The sequence below is a fragment of the Triticum urartu genome, chromosome 1, assembly GCF_003073215.2.
Source record: "Triticum urartu cultivar G1812 chromosome 1, Tu2.1, whole genome shotgun sequence".
Lineage (NCBI taxonomy): Eukaryota > Viridiplantae > Streptophyta > Magnoliopsida > Poales > Poaceae > Triticum > Triticum urartu.
Window position 1 is genome coordinate 264,823,159 of NC_053022.1, and position 24,843 is coordinate 264,848,001.

Sequence of the window (24,843 nt, forward strand, 5' to 3'; positions counted from 1 at the left end):
ACAACTACACTTGCACGCCCGTCATCCCCATGCAACTAAAGTTGCACGTCCGCTGCCCACACGCAACTACAGTTGCACGCCCGCGTACAACTGAATTGCATGCGCCACACTCCACGCGCCTAGTGGTTCTTTTTTATTTTTGCTTTCTATTTTATTTCACAGATGCAACCAAATTTTTGGTTGATTTTTTTTTTTTGAAAATTTCCTATAAGTTGCACACCGCCCCCTACAGGCTAATCTACTAAGCAGGCTTCAACATGCTGAAGCCTGCCCTCCAATAAATCAAACTTTTCTACTAATACCATTCTTGCTCAGCCCATCAGACCAGCTCTCAGCCCGTGCAGTATGCCATGCCATCCACGGCTTCACACACGCACAACCGCCAGTAGGAGTGAACGCGGTGATTGAACAGGAAGCTCCAACCCTAACGAGCGGACGCGGGGCAAGCTGCAGCCGATGACCGGTGAGGCAGCGCCACTGGTTGCCCTGTCCGGTGGGGAGTGTTGCACGCCCACACGCTTGCGCCTGCGCCCGTGCACTCAGCTAGTGAGCCTAGGACTGCGGCGCCCGCGCCCACGCACCGACGGCCAAATCTCTAACTAGTTCATGAACTGTTAATTGACGTTCAATGCAACTTATTTGTAGATTTACAAAAATGAAGAGAAAGAATATGAATATGCACAATTTCTATATGAGTAGCTCAAGCAGTCCTCCTGTCAAACCTGAAGCTGTCCCAGTTAATTGTAAGTCAACTACTGCAAGCTTTGCAAAGGAAAAATCAAAATATTTGGACAAAAGGATTAAGCAGATATTGGCTAGTTTGCTAGACAGATTTAAATGTTGATTGGAAATTTGATATTTTTTTTCAAAACATTCAGATTTTTTTAGTAAACTAGTAATAATGTACGTGCAATGCACGTTTATATTAGGTAGGATATTAGTTGCGCGTTATATTAGGTAAGATATATCTGTTGCACGTTGGTATTTGTTAAGATATCAATTACTTTTTCGCGGGAATGGTAGGATATTAATTACATGGCAGATTTCAAGGGATAGCGTTGAGTCAAAACGTGCTTATAGCCAATGGCAGTGGTGGGTAATTAGAGTGTTAAACGTGTTTGGTGCTCAACATTGGAGCGATTTGAACCGCTAGATAACATGACTTGACGGTCAATATGGTTTGGATCTGCCCATTTGGGTCTTTTTATATTGGTATAGATATAGATACTATATGTTCCAGGTAGTAATGTTGGAAATTTTGAGCCTATTTGGATAAAAGGATTAGCATATAATGGCTATTTTACTAGACAGATTCAAATTTTGGTTTAAAATTTAATATTTCCATCCAGAAAAATTCCAGCAAATACTACATGTTTCTAATAGTATATTCTGGGAATTTTTGAGCTTATTTGGACAACATAGGAGGTAATGGTTGTTTTCCTTCAAAAAGGCGTTCAGTTTTCCCGCCGTTAACTTTGAGCCCACCCTCCATTTTCTTCCTAGCTTCATCATTGCCGGCCCCTTCGCGTACAGTTGCACGAGGCGCACCCTGCGCGTAATTGCAAGTGCACCAACATGCGTGCAACTAGGGTTTTTCTTTTTCACCGCGTGCTGCGGGCATGACTTTTTATTTCCTATTTTTTTTTCACTTGCAACTGAAAAAAGTAAAACATAAAATACAAAAATTACTTTTAAAAACATGCTGATGTCTGCTGTCTTACACTTAACCAAGTCTAAGTTGAGTGAGCTTTAGTCACACCCTGTTTTATTATCAATCTAATGAAACTAATTTGGTGTTGTAGATGTTAAATTTTTTTAGACTTGTTCAATTTTCTTTTTACTAACAAAGCTAGAACTTCAATTAATTTGGAATGGAGGGAGTATTTGTGATAGTACGCTGACCACCTTTTCCAGTCATATATGTCTTCATCTCTTTTCGCTTGGACATCAACTATAATATAATCAATGCTGTAAAAAGAAGAACTCCCCCAAAACAATCATACAACGTAGAATCTGTACTTACACTGGTGATGGATTAGTCAGTTGGGCAAGGTAGTGCCACCACATCTGAGTCTCTACAGTTGAGATTGACACGCTTATGTACTAAGAACTTCTTTCTTTTGCAGGTTACATACCAAACGGATCTATTCTTAGATAAGAACATAGATTATGCTGTCAACGAGCATCAAGATTTGTTACATGCTTCTACATCTCCATTTGTTTCAAGTCTTTTTCCTCCTTCTGAAGAATCGACTAAATCGAATAAATCCACAAAGTTCACATCAATAGGTTCGAGCTTTAAGGTAAAGAAGTCATTGCTTGTTTTATTTCAGCCTGTACTAGATTTGTTATGACAATTTTTTTTATCTGTAACATAACAGCAACAATTACAAGGTTTGTTAGAAACTCTCAGCTCAACAGAACCACATTACATGCGCTGCATAAAGCCTAATAATGTTCTCAAGCCAGCAATTTTTGAGAACAGTAATGTTCTCCAGCAACTTCGATGTGGGGTAAGAAATTAATACCCTTTTTAGTTATTTACTGGAAGTATGTACTTGGATTATTTTTCTTTTCTTACTGCAGTGTACATACTGATATTTATACAAGGTCCAAGAGAACATCAAGTCATCTTTTTATGTATACAAGTATTCCATACCATTGGCCGACCTGGAAATGAATCAAAGGGTTACTAACTTGCAAATTTCACTAGATTGCAGTTAACTTAAATTATAGCAAAAGCAAATTACACCACTGAAACAAACACCAATATTAATATAGAAATGAAAATAGACAAATGCTATGAAATGATGTATTCTATCTAGGCAGATACCGATTAAGTAAGATTCGATCTACCAAAGCTTGTGACATGTCTCCACTCTACATTGGCACCAACTTCCTCTGTCAGTCACCCCCGCCCTTTATTGTAGCACTGCCAACTTCCTGTCAGTCACCATGTCCACAAAAGGCACTACAGCAGCTATGCATATATACATATACTGCTCTTGTTTCGGAAAGAATTAAAAACAAATCCCCATCGACATCACTAACAAAAGCTGGGTAGCCGCTACCATCCATCCCGAAATCTTCTACGTGGTGTAGAAGTATACATTCGGTGTAGCTGTTCTTTCCACAAACATAAATACAACTTCTATCATTGAATAGGAGGAAAGGTGGAGAACCAAGAGGAAGCATAAGCACCGGCATTGGAAGAGTTGAAGGAAGGTGCAACTAACTGGCACACTATGTTGGCCAGAGCCCGGGGGAGGGAGTGGCTACCCTTGCAGCCTAGCAAGGTCGGGATTGAGGATTTTCAGCTGCTGCATTGTGTTATTGTGTGGTACATGCGGGAGAGTGGGCAGTGAGAGTTGAGGCATTACTTATTGGGAATGAGAAGTAACAGTGCACTCGCTTGGGAGGGTGGCTTAGTGCAGGCCTAGGGTTTCTGGGAGGTTGTGCTTCACAATTTTGGGCCAATTATGAAAACTTGCTATCGACCCCCATTGGGGCAACTATGCCAAAATTTGGGCTTTCTGCAGTTTTCTAAGAGCTAGCGTTTTGAGAGTGACACTGTTATATTTTGTATACAGGGGGTGCTAGAGGCAATAAGAATAAGCTGTCTAGGATATCCGACAAGGCGGACTTTTGAAGAATTTGTTGATCGCTTTAGTGTTTTACGACCAGAAGTGCTTGGTTTATGGTAATTCTAAGGTGTTTTGATTCGTGTTTTTGGATTTTTTTTCTTTGTGTTTAAGCACTCTAAACTAATCCTCCATTGGCAGTTATGATGAAGTTACTGCCACAAACATGGTCCTTGAGAAAGTAAACCTCACAGGTTATCAGGTGACTACTAAGTACTGAAACGAGTGGTGGTAATGTGTCCAGTTTAATCCATATCCTGTTCCAGCTGTACAAGATTAGTCTTTCTTTGGCTTCTCATATGTTTTCCTCTAATGTCAAGGCCGCAATTTATTTCCTATTTTCCATATTGTAAACATGCCAGTCAGATAAGCAGTTTAAGTTGCATCTTGCATGGTCTATCTGTATATATGTTCACGAACTTAACCTTTACGCGGGTTACTGCAAATGCCTAAAATAATAGAGTAATATATGTTGTAGATATCATATTATTCTATCACAGAGGTTACTCTTTTGGAGCAGTGTTATTGTAGTTTCTTAGTTGAATGCAAACCAGACTTGGCCAAATCCAATTCAGACACAGGATCTTGTGGTACTACGATAAAATTATTACCAAGCATCCCAGAAAGGTTGAATCACTGACCGCAGAGTTTCATGCATATTCTGTCAATAGATCCATCAAATTTATTGGTAGGATGAATAATAAGTTTAATGCGGTATCACATCCCTATCTGCACAAATTATTTCTTCTATACTTCAATGCTGATGTTGGTTTTAATTCCTTTTGGTTTATCCTATGGTCTGATGTCCAATCTACAGATAGGGAAAACAAAAGTGTTTCTGCGTGCTGGCCAGATGGCTGAATTAGATGCTCGGAGGACTGAGGTCTTGAGCTATTCTGCTAGTAAAATCCAGCGAAAAGTTCGGTCGTTCCTGGCTCGCAGAAATTTCATTCAGCTGCGAATGTCTTCTGTTCAGCTTCAGGCAATGTGCAGAGGTAATTTTTCTTTGATTTATGTGGCAAATAGTATCACATTTCAGCATTTGATTTTTCTGTGGAGATAATGACTTTTGAGCTGTGATAACTGAAGGACAAATTGCAAGGCATTATTATGAAGATCTCCGTAGGAAGGCTGCTTCATTAAAAATTCAGACCTACTATCGTATGCACTTTGCAAGGAAAAACTACAAAGCTCTCTATTCTGCATCAACTACTATACAATCAGGTCTACGTGGTATGGCTGCTCGCAACGAATTCCATTTCCGTCAGCAAACAAAAGCGGCAGTGATTATTCAGGTGTGTTTTCGGGTCTCATGTTATCGTGGGTAATAAGATGTTCAGAATAGAATGGTCAAGTTTCTTTGGCTACTCAAACTCATGTAGTGCTCTTTGTATGAGTAAAATTTTCAGATCATAATTCTAATACGGCCTAGATATTACGGTGTTGGCTTTTCAGTATCCAAAATCTTTTGTTACCTTAAGTTGTATTCGTGGCACTTGTACTCCCAACAAAACATGCACATTTAGGTGATATGTTAAATGCCACATTGGATGAACTATAACTTTGTCTAATTGGAAGTACTCTACACATTATATCATGCAACCACATCTTACTAATGTAAGATATTGAACGTAGTAGATGAAATAACTGTTAGCTAGTAAAATACATGAATCTTTTTTTTTCTGAATGGAAAACTGTAAAGGAGGCCCATGAATCATGGTTCTTTTGTTCATGTTAAACAATTAAACCTTCCTGCCATTTGTCTTAATTGCCATAATATTCTCCCATTTCCAATATCTCTTCTTCTTCAAGTGTGTATCTATCTTGGTGATATACTCAAGCCTATGCATATGTATATCTCCCTTTTCTTACCATTCACTCTTAACCTCATATATGTTACATTATCTTAACTTTAATCTCAATGATTTCGTCCACCGCAGAGTTGCTGCCGTAGTGATTTAGCAAGCTCACGGTATATGGGCTTAAAGAAGGCAGCGATCACAACCCAATGTGCTTGGAGAGGAAGGGTGGCCAGAAGAGAACTTAGAAAACTTAAAATGGTAGGAAAAAATGTCCCGACTATCCTTATCTTTCATTGCCCGCTGTTATAGTATTATTTGATTCATTAGTAATGTGCCATAAGAGATCAATTATCTCTAGTGACATGCGGTGCTGTCACTGTCATTGTGAATTGCTGTTGGTCACAGGAAGTTCAAAACTTGGTCAATTCATAATGTAGCAATGCTATTTGAAAATTTGAAACTTCACCGGTGCTACTAGAACTTATAGCTTCATTAATTTATGTTGAACATTCTCCAATTGTATATTCTACCTTAGATTACCTCCTATAGATGAAAAATATCACCATGCTAGCTTAAACGTTGTTCCTAAAACCCTGTTACCTGCAAGCTCACTTAATGTCCAATATGTCCACAGCTGTCACTCTTCTGGTACTCTGGAAGTCTGGATCATCAATGAGCACATATATAAGGGTTTAATACATGCTCTATTGACATGATTTCTTCTTTATTATTTTTAGGCTGCAAAAGAAAGTGGTGCTCTGCAAGCTGCAAAGAATAAGTTAGAGAAGCAAGTTGAGGAGCTCACTTGGCGGTTGCAACTGGAGAAACGCATGAGGGTAAACTACTGGATTACTGTACTTTACTGTCTTACTATTTATGTTGCACAGGCCTATGTTTGATAAAGTATTTGCTATTATGTCATGCATACTGGATTGTTATTCTTCTCAATAAGCTATTATCAGTGTCTGTGTGTGTGAGAAAGGAGATGCCTCCAAAGGAAAAAAGGCAGGATTATGTGAGCCAGCCTGATCTTTTCACTCGGTGTGAACGCATCTCCTGTCGTTTTGCCCTCATCAATCGTGACTCTTGCACCCCCACGGACAGATTGGCCAGTCCCCACCAACCGATGCGTGTGTGTGCTCACGTCCGCCTGATTAGATCGGATGGCAGCGACAAGCACGCACTCTGTAGCACACAAGGCTGCACAGTTAAGAATTAGTTTTCTCGAAAGCATAATAGTAAATCTGCCACTAGCTTCTAATTCTATGACATGTACAATCTACAATGCCATTGTAGCCATTTCATCTTGCCGTTTTATCAAGGTGATTTAGCTTGGCCTTCGAACTTATCCCAGTCCAAGCTGTGGATGGGCAGACTCGCTCGACGGGCCTGGCCTGAAAGCCCGGTGCCCGGGCTGGCTTGGGCCTCATTTTTTGCCAGAAGCCATACGCGAGAGCCCAAAAAAGGCCGGGAGGAGTCATTTCCCCCCCTAGAAATTAGCTATATACTAAATTATTTTATCCCAAAATGATAATTTAATATTTTCTTAATATGAAATAAGTGTTTTTCCAGGCCTTGGGCCAGGCCAGGCTTGGCACTTTCAGGTCGGGTTTTGCAAGTCCCGGCCTGGCCCGGGGTATGACCAGGTTTATTCTCAAGGAGGAGGTTATTCTCAATTATGCGGCCAAGTTAGATGCAATTTGCCGAAATCAGCACAGCGTCTTGCTTTGGGAAGAGTAATGACCCACTTAGGCTCTGTTTGCGGTTGCTAAACTATTTTGTGCTAAACTTATTTTATAACTGTGCTGGAAATAGACACAGAAGCAAGAAAATGGTTGTTAGACAAATGAAAGTATAAGCAAAAGTTGGTTGGAAAAGCTGGATTCAGATTATAATATCCACCTCAATGACAAACGCAGCCTTTAGACGGAATTAGGGAGGTAAATCTGCGTTTTGATAGTTGTGGGTATACTTGTGAATGCGGTATAAGTTTTGGGACCAAGAGTGCACTTCACTCTACTCAATCAATGTGTTTTGAAAGCATAGTAAGTACATTCTCTAGACAATGCATCTGTTCTTCCCCAGAACTTAGAATTTCATAACTTGTGCATTTTGTTGGTGAATTTTGTTTTTTAGGTGTTGTTTTCCCCCAAACTAATGAAATTAAGTAACACTAGAAGTAAAATGTGAACAACGAGCACTTTTACAAGACGATTAAAGTTAATATGGTTCCAAGAGCATGATAACTTCATGAACAATGTTTTTTAGTTTCATGCTGCATAATGATGTTTACATGGCCATATGAACCATTTTTCACTTTTGCATCTAGACAAGCCTGCAGTTGCTTTAACACATGAATGCATTTGAGTAGGTGTTTGCAATTTATTAGCATCATATGTTTATTTGTGAATTGGTAAATGGACATAAGTTCCTTCCAGTCGAGCTGCATTTTTTTATAATGATACTTTATCATGGTCATTCTTGCAGTTCCAAATTAACAATTACTTATTCTTTTTCAACTCCATATGCTGCTCATATCAATTGCTTGAACACGCGAATACATTTGAATGAATGCGCGTATCATGACCATTCTCCTATTTTTGCACTGTGAATTGCTAAATGAATGTAGATCCTTTCCAGTCCATTTTAGAGTCAATTGCAACTATTCTTTATAGTGATACTTTATCGTAGTCAACTTTTTGCATCTGATCTGCACATCTTGGCGACTGGTAGATTTGTTCCTAGTATCGAACTCCTAATCACACTATGTCAATCGAGTAGTCCGTTATAAAAGTTACAGTACCACGATATATCACAATAACTGAAATTCACACTTAATCTAATACACAATTAAGTTAAATTAGTGTGTAACTATGTAAAATGGATATTACTGTTGGCACAACCTAGGTCGTAATAAGCATTCAATCTAGTTTCCCTTTTAAATCATTATTTAAGTGCCTTGTGCATTTTGCTGGCCTGCAGACTGACATGGAAGAAGCCAAGACACAAGAAAATAAGAAGTTGCAACAACAATTACAGGAATTGCAATTCCAGTCCAAGGAGACAAAAGATATATTAAGAAGGGAACAGGAAAACACAAAAACAGCATTGGAGAAAGCTGCCTTAGTACCAGAGATCCAAATTGATACAACTCATGTTGACAAGCTTACTGCTGAAAATGAGAATCTTAAGGTGAACGTGATACTGATAGTATCATCTTTTATCTTTACTGCAGTAGTTTCATTGTGTTTCTCAGTCTGTCCACTCTGGTGGAGTCATGGTAACCTGCAAAACCATTCGCCGTGAGTGGAATGTATGATGTCAGGCCATTATATGTGCTGAGTTGATTGAAGGCAATATATGCATCACAATATGTGATGAGAGTTCAAGCACAATTAAGAGAGTGCAATGTTTCACGGCCTAACTTTAAGCATGAGCTAACTAGTTGTATGTGGTATAATGGGGATATTTATACCGACTCCCCAAGCATGACGGTTCTCTAGCTGGTAATGGTGCTGCTACCTTGACCAGTGTAGAAAACATTATCCCATGCTAATAGTGTCACTTGTTAGGTCCTAATGGATATTTTCTCCGAACTATTTTTTATGAACATATTACACATGCAAAACCATAAGTTGGAGCTAACACAATACTTTAATCATTTTTGGAAGTCATGGTATTAGGCTTGATTACCATTGATGCAAATTAACTAAGTCGCTTCAGTAGTGAAAACTAGAACTGAGAACAAATGTATTGTCTAGTTTAATTCTTTGATCTGTTAAAAGTGATTAGACTTTGAATCCGTTCTAAAAACAGCTAATTTGTTTGGCACACTATGCAAATAATCATTTCTTCTCCAATAGTTTTTGCTGCCTCTGCATGGCTTCATACACCTATATTTTAGACTAACTCGACGCCTAAGAAACTGTCATAACTTATTTAATAATGACTAAAAAGGACCATGATGAAATACCCATCCTAATCCTGCACCATTTGCTTGAAGGAAAGTTAACTCGACAAGCGAGTAATGCTGATCAAATGTGTTCCCGAGCATTTTTTGGCCCTTACAGTAAACCTAGTGACATTATCAATTAATTTCTCCTATTCATATCTATATATTGTTATTTCAAGTGAATGACTGAAACAATTTCCTTTAATATTTTTAGACACTGGTGATTTCTCTTGAGACAAAAATTGAAGAAACAGAACAGAAGTTTGAAGAAATGAAGAAAGCCAGAGAAGAATTGCTGAAGAAAGCTACAGATGCCGAGTCAAAGATAAATGGACTGACCAACACAATGCTAAGGTTACCTCGATCTGGATAAATCTTGTAAAGGCATTGATTTTCCAATTAGCTTACACAATTTTCTTTATATTGTGTGACCGGCAGTTTTCAAGAAAAGTTGACTAATATGGAAGCTGAAAATCAACTTCTCCGGCAGCAGGCTCTGTTGCATTCTCGCCTGAAAACAATATCTGAGAACACTTCTCCGAAATCTGTACGTGGTCTCTATGTCTAACCCTGCTTCCTTCCATCCCAACCTTGTTCATTATAGCGCATTTTTTATTTACATGCAAGTGTTTGAACACAGACATAGGTCTGCTGGTATTTATTTTCCATTTATACATGTTTCCATGTTTTTATTACTGACATACTTCTATTGCCTTCAACCTTTGCAGAATTCGACTAATGGCAGCCCACACTATGAGGAACAGATGGTCAGAAGAAATTGTCTTATACAATATGTTAAGTCGCTTCACTGTTTGTTTCTATGTTTGAATCTAAACTGGTCATTTCTACCCAGACACCTCATGGCACTCCTCGAGCGCCCAAGGATTATGGGAACTTCGCACATCCAAGGGCATCCTTTTCTGAGAGGCAGCATGTATGTTCAATTTGTTATATTTAAATGTTTAAACAACGTAGTGAAGTTATAAAACATATACCTTATGATGATTGGTTTTGCCCTTTTATTTTTCTGCAGGATACTGTGGATGCACTTATAAACTGTGTTACTGAAAATATTGGCTTTAGTGAAGGAAAGCCAGTTGCTGCAATTACCATATACAAATGTCTTGTTCACTGGAAGATCTTTGAAACAGAAAAAACATCTGTTTTTGATAGGCTTATTCAAATTTTTGGTTCTGCGATGCAGGTATTCTCTGCTGCTTTTGATCCTATTTTTTACAATGAATTGTTTTGCAAGATTTTTGTTTCTCGTGCATCTCTACCAGTTTAACCAATCTGTTCTTAAAGCATGGCATTGTCTGTATTTCAGAATCATGATAGCAATGAGGATCTTGCATACTGGCTATCGAACTCATCGACTTTATTGATTATACTACAAAAGAGCCTAAAAGCTGTTGGCTCAACCGGAACCACTCCACATAAAAGACCACAGAATCAGTCATCGTTCCTTGGGAGGATGGTATGTTTCATTGCTTATGTACTATAGGATCAGCATATTGATCATATGGGTCGGGAAGCCCTTGAAATTTAGAGTAACCTGTGTTCTAAACTATCAATACTGATTCTGTTCTTTTTTTTAACTACTAAAATAATTTGATCACTCATGTATCTGAATGCCCCCTATTTTTCATAAAAAGGAGCATGTGAAATGACATTAGTAGATTTGTTAATACTACCTTCACCGTGTCATATTTGATAATTTCAGCAACATTATAATTGAAGAAAATTATCAAGATAAGAGTAGGAGGGGGGTATAGTGGATGAAAGGTCTTGAGTGTGTAACAAATAGTTAGTACTCCATCTGTGATTCCATGAGAGATGTTTTACATTCGTGCAGTCAAATTCTCTGAAATTTGCTCTCTGAATCTGAGAGCACTTTTTGGCCTCCTGCTTCGGCGGACTACCAATAATCCACCCCTACATCTCCTTTTTCTTATATTTCCCTTATATTGTCCATCTGCAGAAATGTAGGGAAAGGCTGCGTACAATAGACCCAAAGTGGTCGGACCCTTCCCCAGACCCTGCGCAAGCGGGAGCTACATGCACTGGGGCTGCCCTTTATTGTGCATCTGCACCATGTTGATGTCATTTTCACGTCATAATAATTCAAACTTCTATGTTTGTAGCACATACAATTTGACAACGTTTCAAATTCATAATTTTTTAAATTCAAACATAACACAGGGTCCAAATGTATTAACATGATCATCCAAAACAAAATATCATTCATCTAAATTGCATCAGATGTTGAAATATATTGCCCGCCTCCTCCATCAGTTCGGACTTTTGGATGAGTTGGCTGGAGTATAAATTCAATATGGTATCCGAGCCAAGAGGTCTTGAGTTCAAGACCCTTCCAACGCAGTATTAAATAAAATAAATAAAATGATTCTGCGGCCTACATCGATCCCACGTCTAAGGACTAAAATAGCCTAGACGTGAGAGGGAGTGTTGAAATATATTGCCCGCCTCCCTCCCATCAGTTCGGACTTTTGGATGAGTTGGCTGGAGTATGAATTCAATATCAGACACTTCCACTGCCACTACCGCCCATAACCCCCCCCCCTCTTTGAAGCCAAGATCAACATTCACATATGACATCTTTGGATCATCATGGTCAGCCGTGCTCATCTCCATCTTGGTAAGAACCTTCTCGATCATGACCCTCAGCTCATCCTCAATAGCATGTGTTCCTCGATGACCTTTTAGCTCCATCCACCTTGCCTCCTTCTCTTGCTTCCTCCCAGCATCCATTTCTTTCGTTCCTGAGATCAAATCTTGGAGAGCATCCATGTAGGTAGCATCCTGTCCTCCTCTCTTCAACTTCTCTTTTCTCTTGCTTCCTCCCTGGAGGTCTACTCATTGGCGTCAGGGAGCTTGGAGGGCAACTTCTATCGCTCTCCTCAACATCAAGATTATGGCCGGACGGTGTGGGATACCGCGGCAGCTGGCGGTGACGGATAGAGGGGAGGGGCTTGCGCGTGCGCCCGCCCGGGGGGGGGGGAGTGTTGTGGCCTTTGGCGCTGCTATCTTGCGTGTGGTGGTCTTCCGAGCTGCCTACCACATTGGGTCGGTACCGGGAGTGACGGTGCCGAGGGGGCGGATGGGAGCGGCGGAGGCAGTGGTTGGCATGACGACGTCGTCTGCAGTGACTTCTGCTCACCGGCTCCGTGTCAGCTGGGTGCTGCCCTTGGTGGTGGCAACAGCAGCCTGGAGGTGGTGAGTCTGGGGTGGCTTGATGGGCGAAAATTTCAGCTTGCCAAAAAAATGTTGGTATTAGGGTGTGGGGTGTCAGAGCATCTCCAGCCGTTCGGCCCCCCAGGACGCCGAAAAAGCGCTGTCTGGGGCCGAACCGGCGTTTAATTTCGGCATGGGGGCGATTGTGTTCCCAGGCGCCGCCCCCAAATCGGCGCAAACACGGCACAAACTCAGCGATTTTCATTCAAATTTGTACAAAAAAAAAGAAAACAACTACGCCTAGCCCTACTATGCCGCTGCCACCGCCCGCCTTCTACATGCCGAGGAGCCTGTAGAACTGGGTGTAGTCACCGCCGCCGTCGTCGTCATTGTCACCGTCGTCGTCATTGTCGCCGCTACCCTGCGTCCCGCCGGAGCCGCCGCCGTCCTTGCTGCACCCCTGACCGGCCCGGGCGTGTCCTCCGTCGTCGCTATCGAGGATGACGACGCCGCCCTCGTCGCGTCCGCGGCGCCGAGCTTCGCCCACTTGAGGGCGGTTTTGTCGTCGGCGGCCATCTCCGCGCGCTCCTTCTTGATGGGGAGCAACCCCGACTCGGTCTTCGGCCGGACGAGGCGGAGGGAACGGGGGGAGGGGCCGCCCTTGTTGATGACGAGGGCGCCACCGCGGGTGCGGCGCCCAAGTGGCGTCTCCTGCGGCTCCGGCTTGACGGGGCGAAGCGCCGGCGAGCCGGAGGACAGAGAGCCGGAACCCGACGGCGACGACGTCGCCGTCTCCATTTGCCGCGGCGTCCAGGAGCTGCCGCGGCGGCGAGAGAAGGAGGGGGGCGCAGGGTACTCCAGGCGCGGCGTGTTGCCGACCTCGATGTGCTCGAGGACGGCTTCAAGGGTGCAGCCTGGGACGCCCCACCATAGGCGCCGTCCCTCGGAGTTGAGACGGCCACGGGGCTCGACGCCGTTGGTGGCGGCGACCTGCTCCTTGTGCCGCCGCTCGAAGTACGACGTCCACAGCGGGTTGTTGTCGGGGGCGAACCTCGGCTGGTTCCGCTGCGGATTCGGCAGCGAATCCCGGATGCGGGCGATTTCGGCGCGCCGGGCTGCTCCGGTGGGCGTGGGTGGCACCGGGACCCTGCCGGCGCTGAGCCTCCAGGTGCCCGGCACCCGCATGTCCGGGGGCGCCGGGTAGTCCGCCTCGTAGAGAAGGCGTGCCTCATCCTCGCGCAGATGGCGGGGGCCGAAGCCGTTCGCTGCTGCGCCGTCGCCTGGGAAGCGCTCGGCCATTGCCTTCGGCGGGGGAGAGAGTGGGAGGGAGAGGCGTCGGCGGCGAGATGTAGAGAGAAGGGCGTCGGTGGTGAGCTTTGTGCGTTCACCGGCGAGGGGGGCGGCTTTTATAGCTGCGGATGGGCGGTGGGAGAGCTGCCGCTGTGTGCCGCGTGGCGGGAGCGGGCGGGACACGCGTCGCGGCGCCTTCACCGTGCCGCCCGTGAGGCATCAATGGAAGGCTGACCGGCGCGGCAGCGCGGCAGCCTTGGCTTTGATTCCTGCTGGAACCGAGGCGATGAGGACGTCGAAGGCGGCGAGTCACTGACTCGGCGGGCCCACTCCTTTTCGCGCCAAAAACGTTTCCCCAGCGCGCCGGGTTCGGCCTGGGTTCGCCGGCGCCAAAATCGGCCTGAGCCGGCGAAAATTGGGCTTCTGGGGGCGCGGCTGGGCTGAATTTCGGCGCCAGCGCGAAAAAAGGGGCCTGTGTGTGTGTGGGGGGGGGGGGGCTGTTGGGGGCGCGGCTGGAGATGCTCTCACACCCTATATGGAGGGGGCAAGTGAGAATATAGTGTATCACCCTAAAAACTGTTAGGAAATATGCAACTTGTATTCCCATGAGGCCATAGGCCGATATATATACATGTACAGGTGTGGAACATATGCAGGAAACCCCTTATACAACGGGATAAATACAAAGGGGTACATGACTTATATTATAACTCTTAACACCCCCCCTCAAACTCATGGTGGATGAACAACACTGAGTTTGGAGAGATAAAAGCCATGTTGTGCTCTAGTCTGGGCCTTCGTCAGGAAATCCGCCAACTGTAACTCAGAAGGCACATACTGAAGAGCAATAACCTGATCCTGCACACCAGCGCGCACATAGAAAGCATCAACACCAATATGCTTGGTGAGCTCATGCTTCACAGGATCGCGCGCAATGCTAATAGCACCTGTACTGTCAGATAAGAGCAGAGTCGGTGTAGTGACAGAAACACCAAAATCCTGAAGTAACCACCGTAACCAAGTCACCTCTGCCGTCAAAAGAGCCATTGCTCGCAACTCAGCCTCGGCACTCAAACGGGAGACTGCAATCTGTTTCTTCGTCTTCCAGGCAATGAGAGAACCACCAAGAAAAACACAGTAAGCAGAAAGTGAACGGCGATCTGAGGGATCACTAGCCCACGTAGCATCCGAATAGGCCTGAAGCTGTAAAGAACTGGAGCGAGGAAAGAATAGACGGTGAGAGATCGTGCCCCGAAGATATCGAAGAACACGAAGGAGATGACTATAGTGAACCGATGTGGGAGCAGAGACGAACTGACTCAGAATATGAACCGGATAAGAGATGTCTGGACGAGTGACAGCTAGATAGACAAGACTGCCAACAAGATGACGATAACGCGTCGGGTCAGGGAGAGGATCACCATCAGTAGCACGGAGGTGAAGATTGAGCTCCATAGGAGTCTCAACAATGCGCTCGTCAGTAAGAGCAGCACGAGCAAGAAGATCCTGGATATACTTTTCCTGGGATATAAAAAAGCCATCAGAGGTAGAAGAGACTTCAATCCCAAGAAAGTAGCGAAGAGGTCCAAGATCAGACATAAGAAACTGCTCACTAAGACGAGCCTTTACAAAGGCAATATACTCAGGGTCGTCGCCAGTGATGATCATGTCATCAACATAGAGAAGAAGAAGAGTCCGACCACGAGTGGAAATGTGGACAAACAACACTGGATCATGATCACTCGCTGAAAAACCAGCGGCAGTCACCACAGAGGCAAAACGCTCAAACCAGGCACGAGGGGCTTGCTTAAGGCCATAGAGAGAGCGACGAAGACGACAGACCATGCCATCAGGAATAGAATACCCAGGTGGGGGCTGCATGTATACCTCCTCACGCAGCTCACCATTAAGAAAGGCATTCTTAACATCAAGCTGAGAAACAGACCAATGACGAATAGAGGCCACAGCGAGAAGTGTGCGGATAGTGGTCATATGGGCCACAGGAGCAAATGTCTCATCGTAATCACGACCATGCTCCTGCTGAAAACCACGAGCCACAAGACGAGCTTTGTAACGCTCAAGAGAACCATCAGAGCAAGTCTTAACCTTGTAGACCCACTTACAAGTGATGGGACGAACACCGGGAGGAAGAGAAACAAGATCCCACGTGCCGGTACGCTCAAGAGCAGCAAGCTCCTTTGCCATCGCAAACTGCCATTCAGGATGAACAAGAGCATCGCGATAAGACGTAGGCTCGAGTATAGCCGAAAGAGCATATCGACTAGGAGAATAGCGGTCAGGGGGAGGGCGAGGCCGAGCCCGAAGACCATAAGGCGGCTGGGATGAGGAGGACGACGCACCAGAAGTAGATGGCACGTCAGTGGATTTATCTAGAACACGTGGACGACGAGTATAATGAAAAGGAAAGGAGGGAAGAGGTGGAATCACTGGAGGTGGAGACGGGGAATGTAGCGAGGACGAAGGTGGAGAAGGGGAAGGTATCGGTGATGAAGGTGGAGATGGGAAATGTGGCGGTGATGAAGATGGAGAAGAATCTGTAGGAGAGGATGGCGTCGGATCTGCAACAGCAGGACGAGGAATAGGCATACTGGGCACAGAGGGAGGTGTGTCAGGAAAAGTGAGGAAAGAGATATCCTCCACTGAATAGGTTGAGGAAGATGGACGCGGGTAGAAAGGACGAGACTCATCAAAAGTTACATCCCGAGAAATACGCATCCGACGACCGATAGGATCCCAACAACGATAGCCCTTATGCTCATCACTATAGCCTAAGAAGACACACTCAACAGACTGAGCGGACAGTTTGGTGCGTTCACGAGGGGCTAGAAGAACATAGCAAACACAACCAAACAAACGAAGCGCCGAGTAATCGGGAGAACGATCAAAGAGACGCTCGAAAGGAACGCCACCCTGCAAAGCAGTGGAAGGCTGAAGGTTGATGAGATAGGTGGAAGTGGAAACAGCCTCGGCCCAAAAATGAGGTGGAAGAGAGGCGGCGATCATCAACGCACGAGCCGTCTCAAGAAGGTGACGATGCTTGCGCTCAGCCACGCCATTCTGAGCATGAGCACCAGGACAAGAGAACTGAGCAAGAGTACCTTGCTCGGCAAGAACTCCACGCAACATCTTGGAGATATACTCTCCAGCAGAGTCAGCACGGAACACACGAATAGGCGTAGAGAACTGAGTGTGGACCATGGTAGCAAAATGCTTATAGATAGATAAGACCTCACTACGAGAAGACATAAAATATATCCATGTGTGCCGAGAGAAATCATCTATGAAGATAATATAGTAGCGATGACCTCCCTTCGAGGAAAAGGGAGTTGGACCCCAGACATCAGAGTGAACAAGGTCAAAAGGACGCTGAGACACAGTGTCGCTGTGAGGATAAGGTAACTGGACCTGTTTACCATGCCGACAGCCCTGACAGTCTAAAGACACACCGCCGGAGACGGATCCAAGAAGACCACGTTGAACTAAGGATGAGAGACGAGAGCCACATAGGTGACCAAGGCGATGATGCCACTGCTGAAAAGAGCTGGTAGACAAGGCAACAGAGGAGAGACTGGCGGCAGCAGCAGCGGACGGAAGATGAAGCCAGTCAAGCTCCCAGAGACCCTGAGAGTCACGACGTCGAGGACCGGCACCAAGGAGAGTACCAGTATGGCGGTCCAGAACGGAACAAGAGTCAAAGTCGAGAATGACACGACAACCAGAGTCAACAATTTGTCCACCAGAAATGAGCTGCATGGTAAGTCGGGGAACATGAGCAACATCAGGAACATGAAAAGAAGAAGTGCTAAGAATGCCTCGGCCAATAACCGGGAGAGAGGTACCATCAGCAGTAAGAACATGAACAGGAGAATCGAGAGGTCGAGTAGAGGACAGAGTGGATGAATCATGAGTCATATGAAAAGATGCTCCAGTATCAAGAATCCACGGAGATGTACCTGCTTGTGTAGAAGGTGGTCTCACAATGCCAGAAGAGTCAGCAGCAGAACCAGCAGAACCTGTCGATGGAGAACCGGAGGATGGAGCTAGCAGGCATCGAACTCGCACAATCTCCTGCTCGGTCAGGGGCGCAACTGAAGAGGTCGACGTAGATGCGCCCGACAATAGAGAGTCTGAGGCAACCAGCAGGGCGCGAAGTCGCGCAATCTCCTCCTCAGTGAAGTACACAGCTGAAGTAGTCGACGCAGTAGCACCGGGAGCACCGGGAGAGAAGCGGCCACCACCACCTGTGGAAGCCGCTAGATGTGGCGGTGTAGCATGACCAGTAGTATCCACACAGGCCGGTGGAGGAGACGAGGCCGTATGTAGACAAGCGCCAATCTTCAATGGAAGACGCCTGTGCGAGGCGGAGTCGACGGAACCATATGCACCAGCACTACCAGTGAAAGTCGCGAGAGGAGTCGACGTAGAGCGACGGTCACCATGTGCAGAGGTCGGGAGAAGAGTCGCGGAGGAGTGACCAACACAACAGGCGGAAGATGCCGTAGCGGACGACGTCACAGGCTGACGAGCACCAAGCACCGAGGAAAAGCGCATATGCGAGACAGGATCAGTGTAGGGTACGCTTTCCAAAATCAGCGGACAGTGTGGAGAGGAAATTGTACCCGACGACATGATGCTTCCTTTTTTTTCTTCTTTTTTTTTCTTTTTTTTTATCGGAAGGCAACCAGTCAAACAGCCAACACAGCGGCCGAGCAAATCAGATCGGAATCAGTAGGCGGCGGCGGAGCAGAATCAAGTGGGGGAGGCTAGTGCACCACGTCACGGGCCTTCACGGGAACAAAAAAAGTAGGCTTTTGGGAAGTTTTTAGGTATTGGGGGTGGAATTGGTAGCTTCTTGGAGATGCTACACTTTTCCCAATTAATACTTATATCTTATTTTCAATATAAATGAGTAAGACATTTTGTGCTCTGACTCTTAGCATGGCATGGCACTAGTGTTTTACTTCTTCCTGTGATTTGATGGTGGTCAGTACTTGATAATTTTGCTGTTATGCTGGTGTTTTATGGTCAGGTATTTCGTTCTTCGAACATTACTGTCGATATGGATCTTGTGCGTCAAATCGAAGCCAAGTATCCTGCATTTCTTTTCAAGCAGCAACTTGCAGCATTTGTGGAAGGCTTATATGGAATGATCCGTGACAATGTCAAGAAAGAATTATCTGCATTGCTCTTGCATGCTATTCAGGTACTCATGTGATCTTCGCCGGTTAATCTCATCTATTGCACATTCTGGATATGCATCTTTCTTTCACTAAGCCCCCATTATTTGTTAACTAGGCTGTCCTTTATTACATTCGAAAATTTGCTATTTTGATGCATTCGCCAAAACATGTTTGCAATGTTCTACTATTTTACTTTTAGGGTTAATTTTTGGATTATGTTGGAACTGCAGGTCCCGAGAATTATAAAAGCCAGTATGGTAAGAGGACGTTCATTTGGGTCATCAAGTTTGAGGGGGCGTTCATTTTCAAATCAAGGTAGCTATTGGCTGGCGATAGTTGACAATTTGAATGAACTCTTGAATATCTTGCGAGAAAATTGTGTAAGTGTTTACTACTTACTATACATAAAATCCTCGCAACTAGTGAATAGTACTCTTAATATCTTCTCACATTTTAGGTCCCTGCTATTTTTATTCGGAAGATATTTACCCAGATTTTCTCATTTATCAATGCTCAACTTTTCAATAGGTAATTATCTGCTGATTCTTGCATTAGCTTTGCCATTTTCTTCCCAATGCATAAATTGGTTGTTCTGATAATGCATCGCTCTGCAGTCTTCTTGTGCGCCATGAGTGCTGCTCTTTTAGCAATGGAGAATATGTAAAACAAGGATTGGCACAACTAGAGGTGTGGTGTGGAGAAGTGAAACCAGAGGTAATCATATGACACTGCTTCATATATTTGAAATTCTAGTACAAGTGCATTATTGGCATAATCCAGTAATGATATTGCTAACACTCACGAAAATATAAAGATGGTCATATTTTTTTCCTGCTCCAACCTAACTGTTAAATGCTAACAGTATGCAGGATCTGCATTGCATGAACTCAGGCACATAAGGCAAGCTGTTGGTTTCTTGGTATGTTACTAGACATGTGCTTTTAATTACTAGACCAGTTCCCACGTATTATCATTGCCTATCTTTAAATTGCATTGCTCCAAGTTGCATACGGCATATCAAATGGTGAAGCTGTTGCAAGAGCTAAAGTCTGGACATTGTTAAAGAAATATCAAGAGATAATGTGCACATTCAATAATTATGGTCAGTGTAAAACATATTACGGATTGAATCCAGTTCATAGGTGGTCTTAGAGTCCAAGATGTTGATCCATGCCGTACAAATGTTGCCGTACAAATGTACGAGTGTGATCAGTATAGTTAGTTTTCTAGGGTGTAACACTGCTTTCTTGAGTGGGAGACAAGGAAATATATCAATGTTTCATACTTTTTTTTTCTTCGAGAAAACGCAAAAGACCTTTGCGTTTCATTTCATTGAAAAGATAGGGAGTCGGTTACAGTCGTCCTAGGACGAACAAGCAGCGGGCAAATACAGTGCTCAGTGCACATCCCATGAAGGGGGCAGGACTACTCTAAGACCCGTCGCTCCGGCGCTAGCCCAGCAGCCGGCCTCCTCCTTGATCCGGTCCATCAGCGTGCCAAGGGAGGGTGTCATGTTGTTGAAAACGCAGCTGTTCCTGTGCTTCCAGACCAACCAAGGCACAAGAAGTGCTACGGAATGCAGGGCCTTGCGTTGTGCGTGCGGCGTGCCAGCCTTGGCGTGCTGCCACCACTCCTTGAGAGTTGCATGTTGGTGGGGGGTCGGCGCTGGTATGCGCAGCCAGGCCAGGGTCTCATGCCAAGCCTGCCTGGATAAGGGGCAGTCGAGCATAAGGTGTCGCATCGTTTCCGGCGCCTGGTCGCATAGCAGGCAGCGCGGATGGTGTTGCAATCCGTGGCGTGCCAGCCGGTCGGCAGTCCAACAGCGATCCAGGTCGGCGAGCCAATGGAAAAACTTGACCCGAGGGGGAGCCCACGCCTTCCAGATCAGCTTCCAGGAGTATGAGTGTAAGGATCCCTGGAAGGTGGCCTCGTAGCACGACTGCGCCGTGTATGTGCCGCTCGCCGTCCACTTCCAGATCAGCCGATCAGGGGCATCGCTGAGTGTGACCTGCTGCGCCAGATGCCAGAGTTGTAGGTACTGACCAATCTCGTGAATGCCAAGGGCGCCTTGGATGTCACGGGCCCAGGAGTTGCCGTTGAGACCTTCCGCCACCGTTCTGACCTTGCGCCGGCGCGTGGGAATACATTTGTATAGCAGCGGCATGAGCTCGCCAATCGAGCGCCCATTGAGCCATCGATCTTCCCAGAACAGAGCAGTCGTGCCGTTTCCGATGGACATGCAGGTGGAGGCAAAAAACAGGGCGCGCTCGCTGCTGGAAAATTGGAGGTCCAGGCCTTGCCAGGCGCGGTCGGCGTCCGTGCGTGAGAGCCAGAGCCACCTCAGTCTGAGCGCGAGGCCGGCTCGCTCCAGGTCACGAACCCCAAGGCCGCCCAGAGCTAGGGGGCGAGTGACTTGACGCCAGTTCACATGGCAGTGCCCGCCGTTGGCGGCGGCTCGCCCGGCCCAGAGGAAGCCTCTTTGAATCTTCGCAAGCTGCTGTAGCGTCTTCTTCGGGGGTGCGAACGCAAGCAGCTGGTGCACCGGGATGGCGCATAGGACGGACTTGACAAGCGCCAGCCTGCCGGCCCGGTTCATGAGCCAAGCTTTCCAGGTGGGTAGGCGCCCAGCGACCCTGTCGACGAGAGGCTGCAACTGTCCCGCGGAAGGGCGACGCGTCGTCAGGGGTATGCCGAGGTAGGTGACCGGGAGCGCGGCGGTAGCACATCCGAGGTTGGCAATCATCTCGTGGGCGGTCTGGTCCCCATGCAAGACGGTGGCGGAGCTCTTGTTGTAGTTCACCTTGAGCCCCGATGCTCTGCCGAACAGGTCAAGAATTTCCTTGACAGCGGTCACGTCGCTCTCTGTGGCATGGCAGAAGAGCATGACGTCGTCGGCGTATAGAGATATCGCCGGTATTGGTCTTCGCGGGTGTCAATGTTTCATACTTATGTACTACTCCCATTATCTCTACTTAAATGGCGCACATGTATTTCAAGGTTCGACTTTGACCATCAATTTGACCAACAAAACGTGGGTATGTCTCACAAAAGTATACCATTAGCACATGCAGGAACAACGAGGGTACCATGTAAATAGAGACAGGGGAGTAGGCTATAGGTTGAATATTTATATTGTGTTTTCTGGAAACTGATCTAAAGTTAAGTTACCAAAGTAACATTTTATAAAACTTAACAAAATTACACATTTTTCAAATCCATATTGCTATCGGAGCAATGTTTTAAGTTCATACACCGAATTCATAATTCTACATATGGGCTGCCTAGGCCCTTTTGGTATGTCACCCTAGCCAGCAAATTGGCAATATTGTGTTATCGTATCTGCTTGATAAGGTGATGCAAAAAATGATGCGAATTTAGTTTCTTTTCCTGGCTTTCATTGATAAACCTGATATGCCAGTAGATGCTTGTATTTTATGTTCTATGTCTTGCATGGAGTTTGACATGAATGCTATATAGTCAATGCACATATTCTTGTTGTTATGCAGGTCATATTCAAGAAGTTCAGGATTTCATATGATGAGATAGTCAATGATCTCTGCCCAGTGAGTTATTTCCCTCCCTGTGTGTGTTGTGGGTGACATGCGCATGTCACATATGCAGGAACATATAATTAGACATTGCATTTTCTATGTTATTATGCAGGTGCTAAGTGTCCAGCAGCTCTACAAAATATGCACTCAGTACTGGGATGACAAATATAACACAGAGAGTGTATCTGAAGAAGTAAGTGGAGAAAGTCCAATCCTGTCATGTAATGATAATCATGAAAGCTGGTCTTCTTTGTCTACTGAATGTGATGCAGTTATTTACTCCATATTACAAAATATTTCCACATTGGTTCCTCTGTTCATCCAGCTTTTCATATCCAGTCCCTACATTGTAAAGCACCCCAAAGCCCAAACAGCTAAAATTTCCACTCTGTACTCAAATTTAGATAACCAAACTGAGCACAACCTGCACATGCTTTTTGCTATGCTCGGAGAGTGTGATCGTCAGGTTAAATTTGCACTTCACTGTGAGCAGCACATACCTAAAACACAATTTACATCTATAATTCTGGCAGTTCTTCCAACTCCACCTAAATGTAGTTAACAACCTGGGTTTATACCAGTCTGTGATTTTGTGAAGTTGTGAAAATTAGTCAAATATGTCAGCCCAAAAAATTCTACCTTATATGCAGCTTGGATGGACTCCCTCCATTTTTCATGGTAGCCATGGTGTTATTGTCTAGGAAACACGAGAGAGAATAATTAGTATGCATGTTAACCATAAATGAGTATTGGGGTCAAAAGAGGGAGGCAATCTTAATCTACGTGCAAGCCTTATTTTTTGAAAGAAGATTGAAAACACAGTATGCCTTTATATAAGCAACATTCATACAAGCCTATCGAGGTGCCGTTTCAAAAGTTTGTATTGCTATGAAGTGCCACTTCAAAGTTTTGAATCTATCCAATATCACTCCAAAAGCGTTTCTACATTTTCGTGTTGTTATCCTGGTTTCAAACTTTTAATCGACTTCTCATCCATTTATATGACATTGGGTAGGCTGGGGCTTATTGATTTGCTTCTTGATTGTAGGTTCTTGACGAGATGAGAACTTTGATGACAGAGGAATCGGGCCATAATGCTTCAGAGGGCGCCTTTTTACTGGATGATGAAATAAGGTACATGTGTTTTTTTTACAATGCCGGGCATACTTTCAAGGATATGCTAAACACTGGGCTTTTGGGTTTTGTTTGTTTGCTTGCAGCATGCCGATATCACTTGAGGAGATAGCAGATTCCATGGATGTTAAGGAATTTCAAAACGTGGCCCCACCATCAGAACTCGTCGCAATGTCTGCCTTCCAATTCTTGAAAAGTTGACAGGGCCCTCTCCCAATTCTTGAAAAGCTGGTCGAGCACTCCAAGATGCGGTCTGTTCGTTCCCTTGGACATATTCTGTGAACTGCGCCAGCAGATCTCTGTATTCTTCCGCATCAATGTTGTAAATTCAACCTAGGGTTTCCCTTCTGCCCTGCAGTCCCGTTGTGCCATGTAAATCATCATTCTTTCCTAGATAGGTTGGTCTTTTCTCCCAATTTTTTGTTGGTTGGGTTGGGTTGGGAATAATTTCTTCACCCTCCCAAATCCATGTCACAAAAAGAGTGGAATTATTCATTCTTTGTAGCATATGGAACAATGAGCAACACTTAACCATGTCTATCCATATTTTGTCACATTTGATGTGAATAACTGTATAGTTAAACTTTTTTTTTCCAATTCATCGTTGTGTTGTGAATGTCTGTATTTCTTATAATTTCGGAAATTGTCACTTCACTTTTCTGTGGATATTTTTCTGCGGCCTGAGGGGTATTGTCTGTTTTCTTTTGTGGGAATCACCAGGGGGGGGGGGGGGTGGATTCTGGGTTTTATGAAAGCTGAGGGACAAAATCCAGTTCTTTTTAGCTTCTACAACTGGGCCTTAGACACCTTACAAGTACCATGATAAATGTAGTGGCCTTTTCTTATCTATGCAAATCCGTATTAGTTAATTGCACAAAACCACAACTTCACCTAGGATAAACAGAAATTTTGCACGCGGTGCGTCTGAAAAGAGTTGTAATATTGTTTTACCATTTTGCGGGCACAAATAGGCCATGACGATGATGTTGGATAAAAAAGTGATGAACATGAAATTTATTCACCTTGACAAAAGAACAACTTTGCTTTGGGGGTCATTGTAATCCAAGATAATATGTG

The 24,843-nt window shown here is 44.7% G+C and overlaps 1 protein-coding gene across 1 annotated transcript in view; it reads left to right on the forward strand.

Moving 5' to 3' along the window:
• The window catches only part of LOC125507008 (myosin-6-like), a 31,846-nt gene extending 7,483 nt beyond the window's left edge, over nt 1-24,363 (forward strand). Inside the window, exons 16-39 of the mRNA XM_048671713.1 lie at nt 2,127-2,303; nt 2,382-2,513; nt 3,591-3,700; nt 3,783-3,843; nt 4,459-4,636; nt 4,731-4,936; nt 5,582-5,701; nt 6,181-6,279; nt 8,426-8,635; nt 9,610-9,749; nt 9,834-9,942; nt 10,124-10,162; nt 10,249-10,329; nt 10,429-10,599; nt 10,723-10,872; nt 18,931-19,104; nt 19,312-19,461; nt 19,539-19,609; nt 19,696-19,795; nt 19,944-20,000; nt 22,588-22,644; nt 22,745-22,825; nt 23,681-23,766; nt 23,853-24,363. Of these exons, the coding sequence (XP_048527670.1) occupies nt 2,127-2,303; nt 2,382-2,513; nt 3,591-3,700; nt 3,783-3,843; nt 4,459-4,636; nt 4,731-4,936; nt 5,582-5,701; nt 6,181-6,279; nt 8,426-8,635; nt 9,610-9,749; nt 9,834-9,942; nt 10,124-10,162; nt 10,249-10,329; nt 10,429-10,599; nt 10,723-10,872; nt 18,931-19,104; nt 19,312-19,461; nt 19,539-19,609; nt 19,696-19,795; nt 19,944-20,000; nt 22,588-22,644; nt 22,745-22,825; nt 23,681-23,766; nt 23,853-23,967 (2,874 nt within the window). The 3' untranslated portion in view covers nt 23,968-24,363. The remainder of the gene's footprint in view (nt 1-2,126; nt 2,304-2,381; nt 2,514-3,590; nt 3,701-3,782; nt 3,844-4,458; nt 4,637-4,730; nt 4,937-5,581; nt 5,702-6,180; nt 6,280-8,425; nt 8,636-9,609; nt 9,750-9,833; nt 9,943-10,123; nt 10,163-10,248; nt 10,330-10,428; nt 10,600-10,722; nt 10,873-18,930; nt 19,105-19,311; nt 19,462-19,538; nt 19,610-19,695; nt 19,796-19,943; nt 20,001-22,587; nt 22,645-22,744; nt 22,826-23,680; nt 23,767-23,852) is intronic.
• Nucleotides 24,364-24,843: the final 480 nt, after the last annotated feature.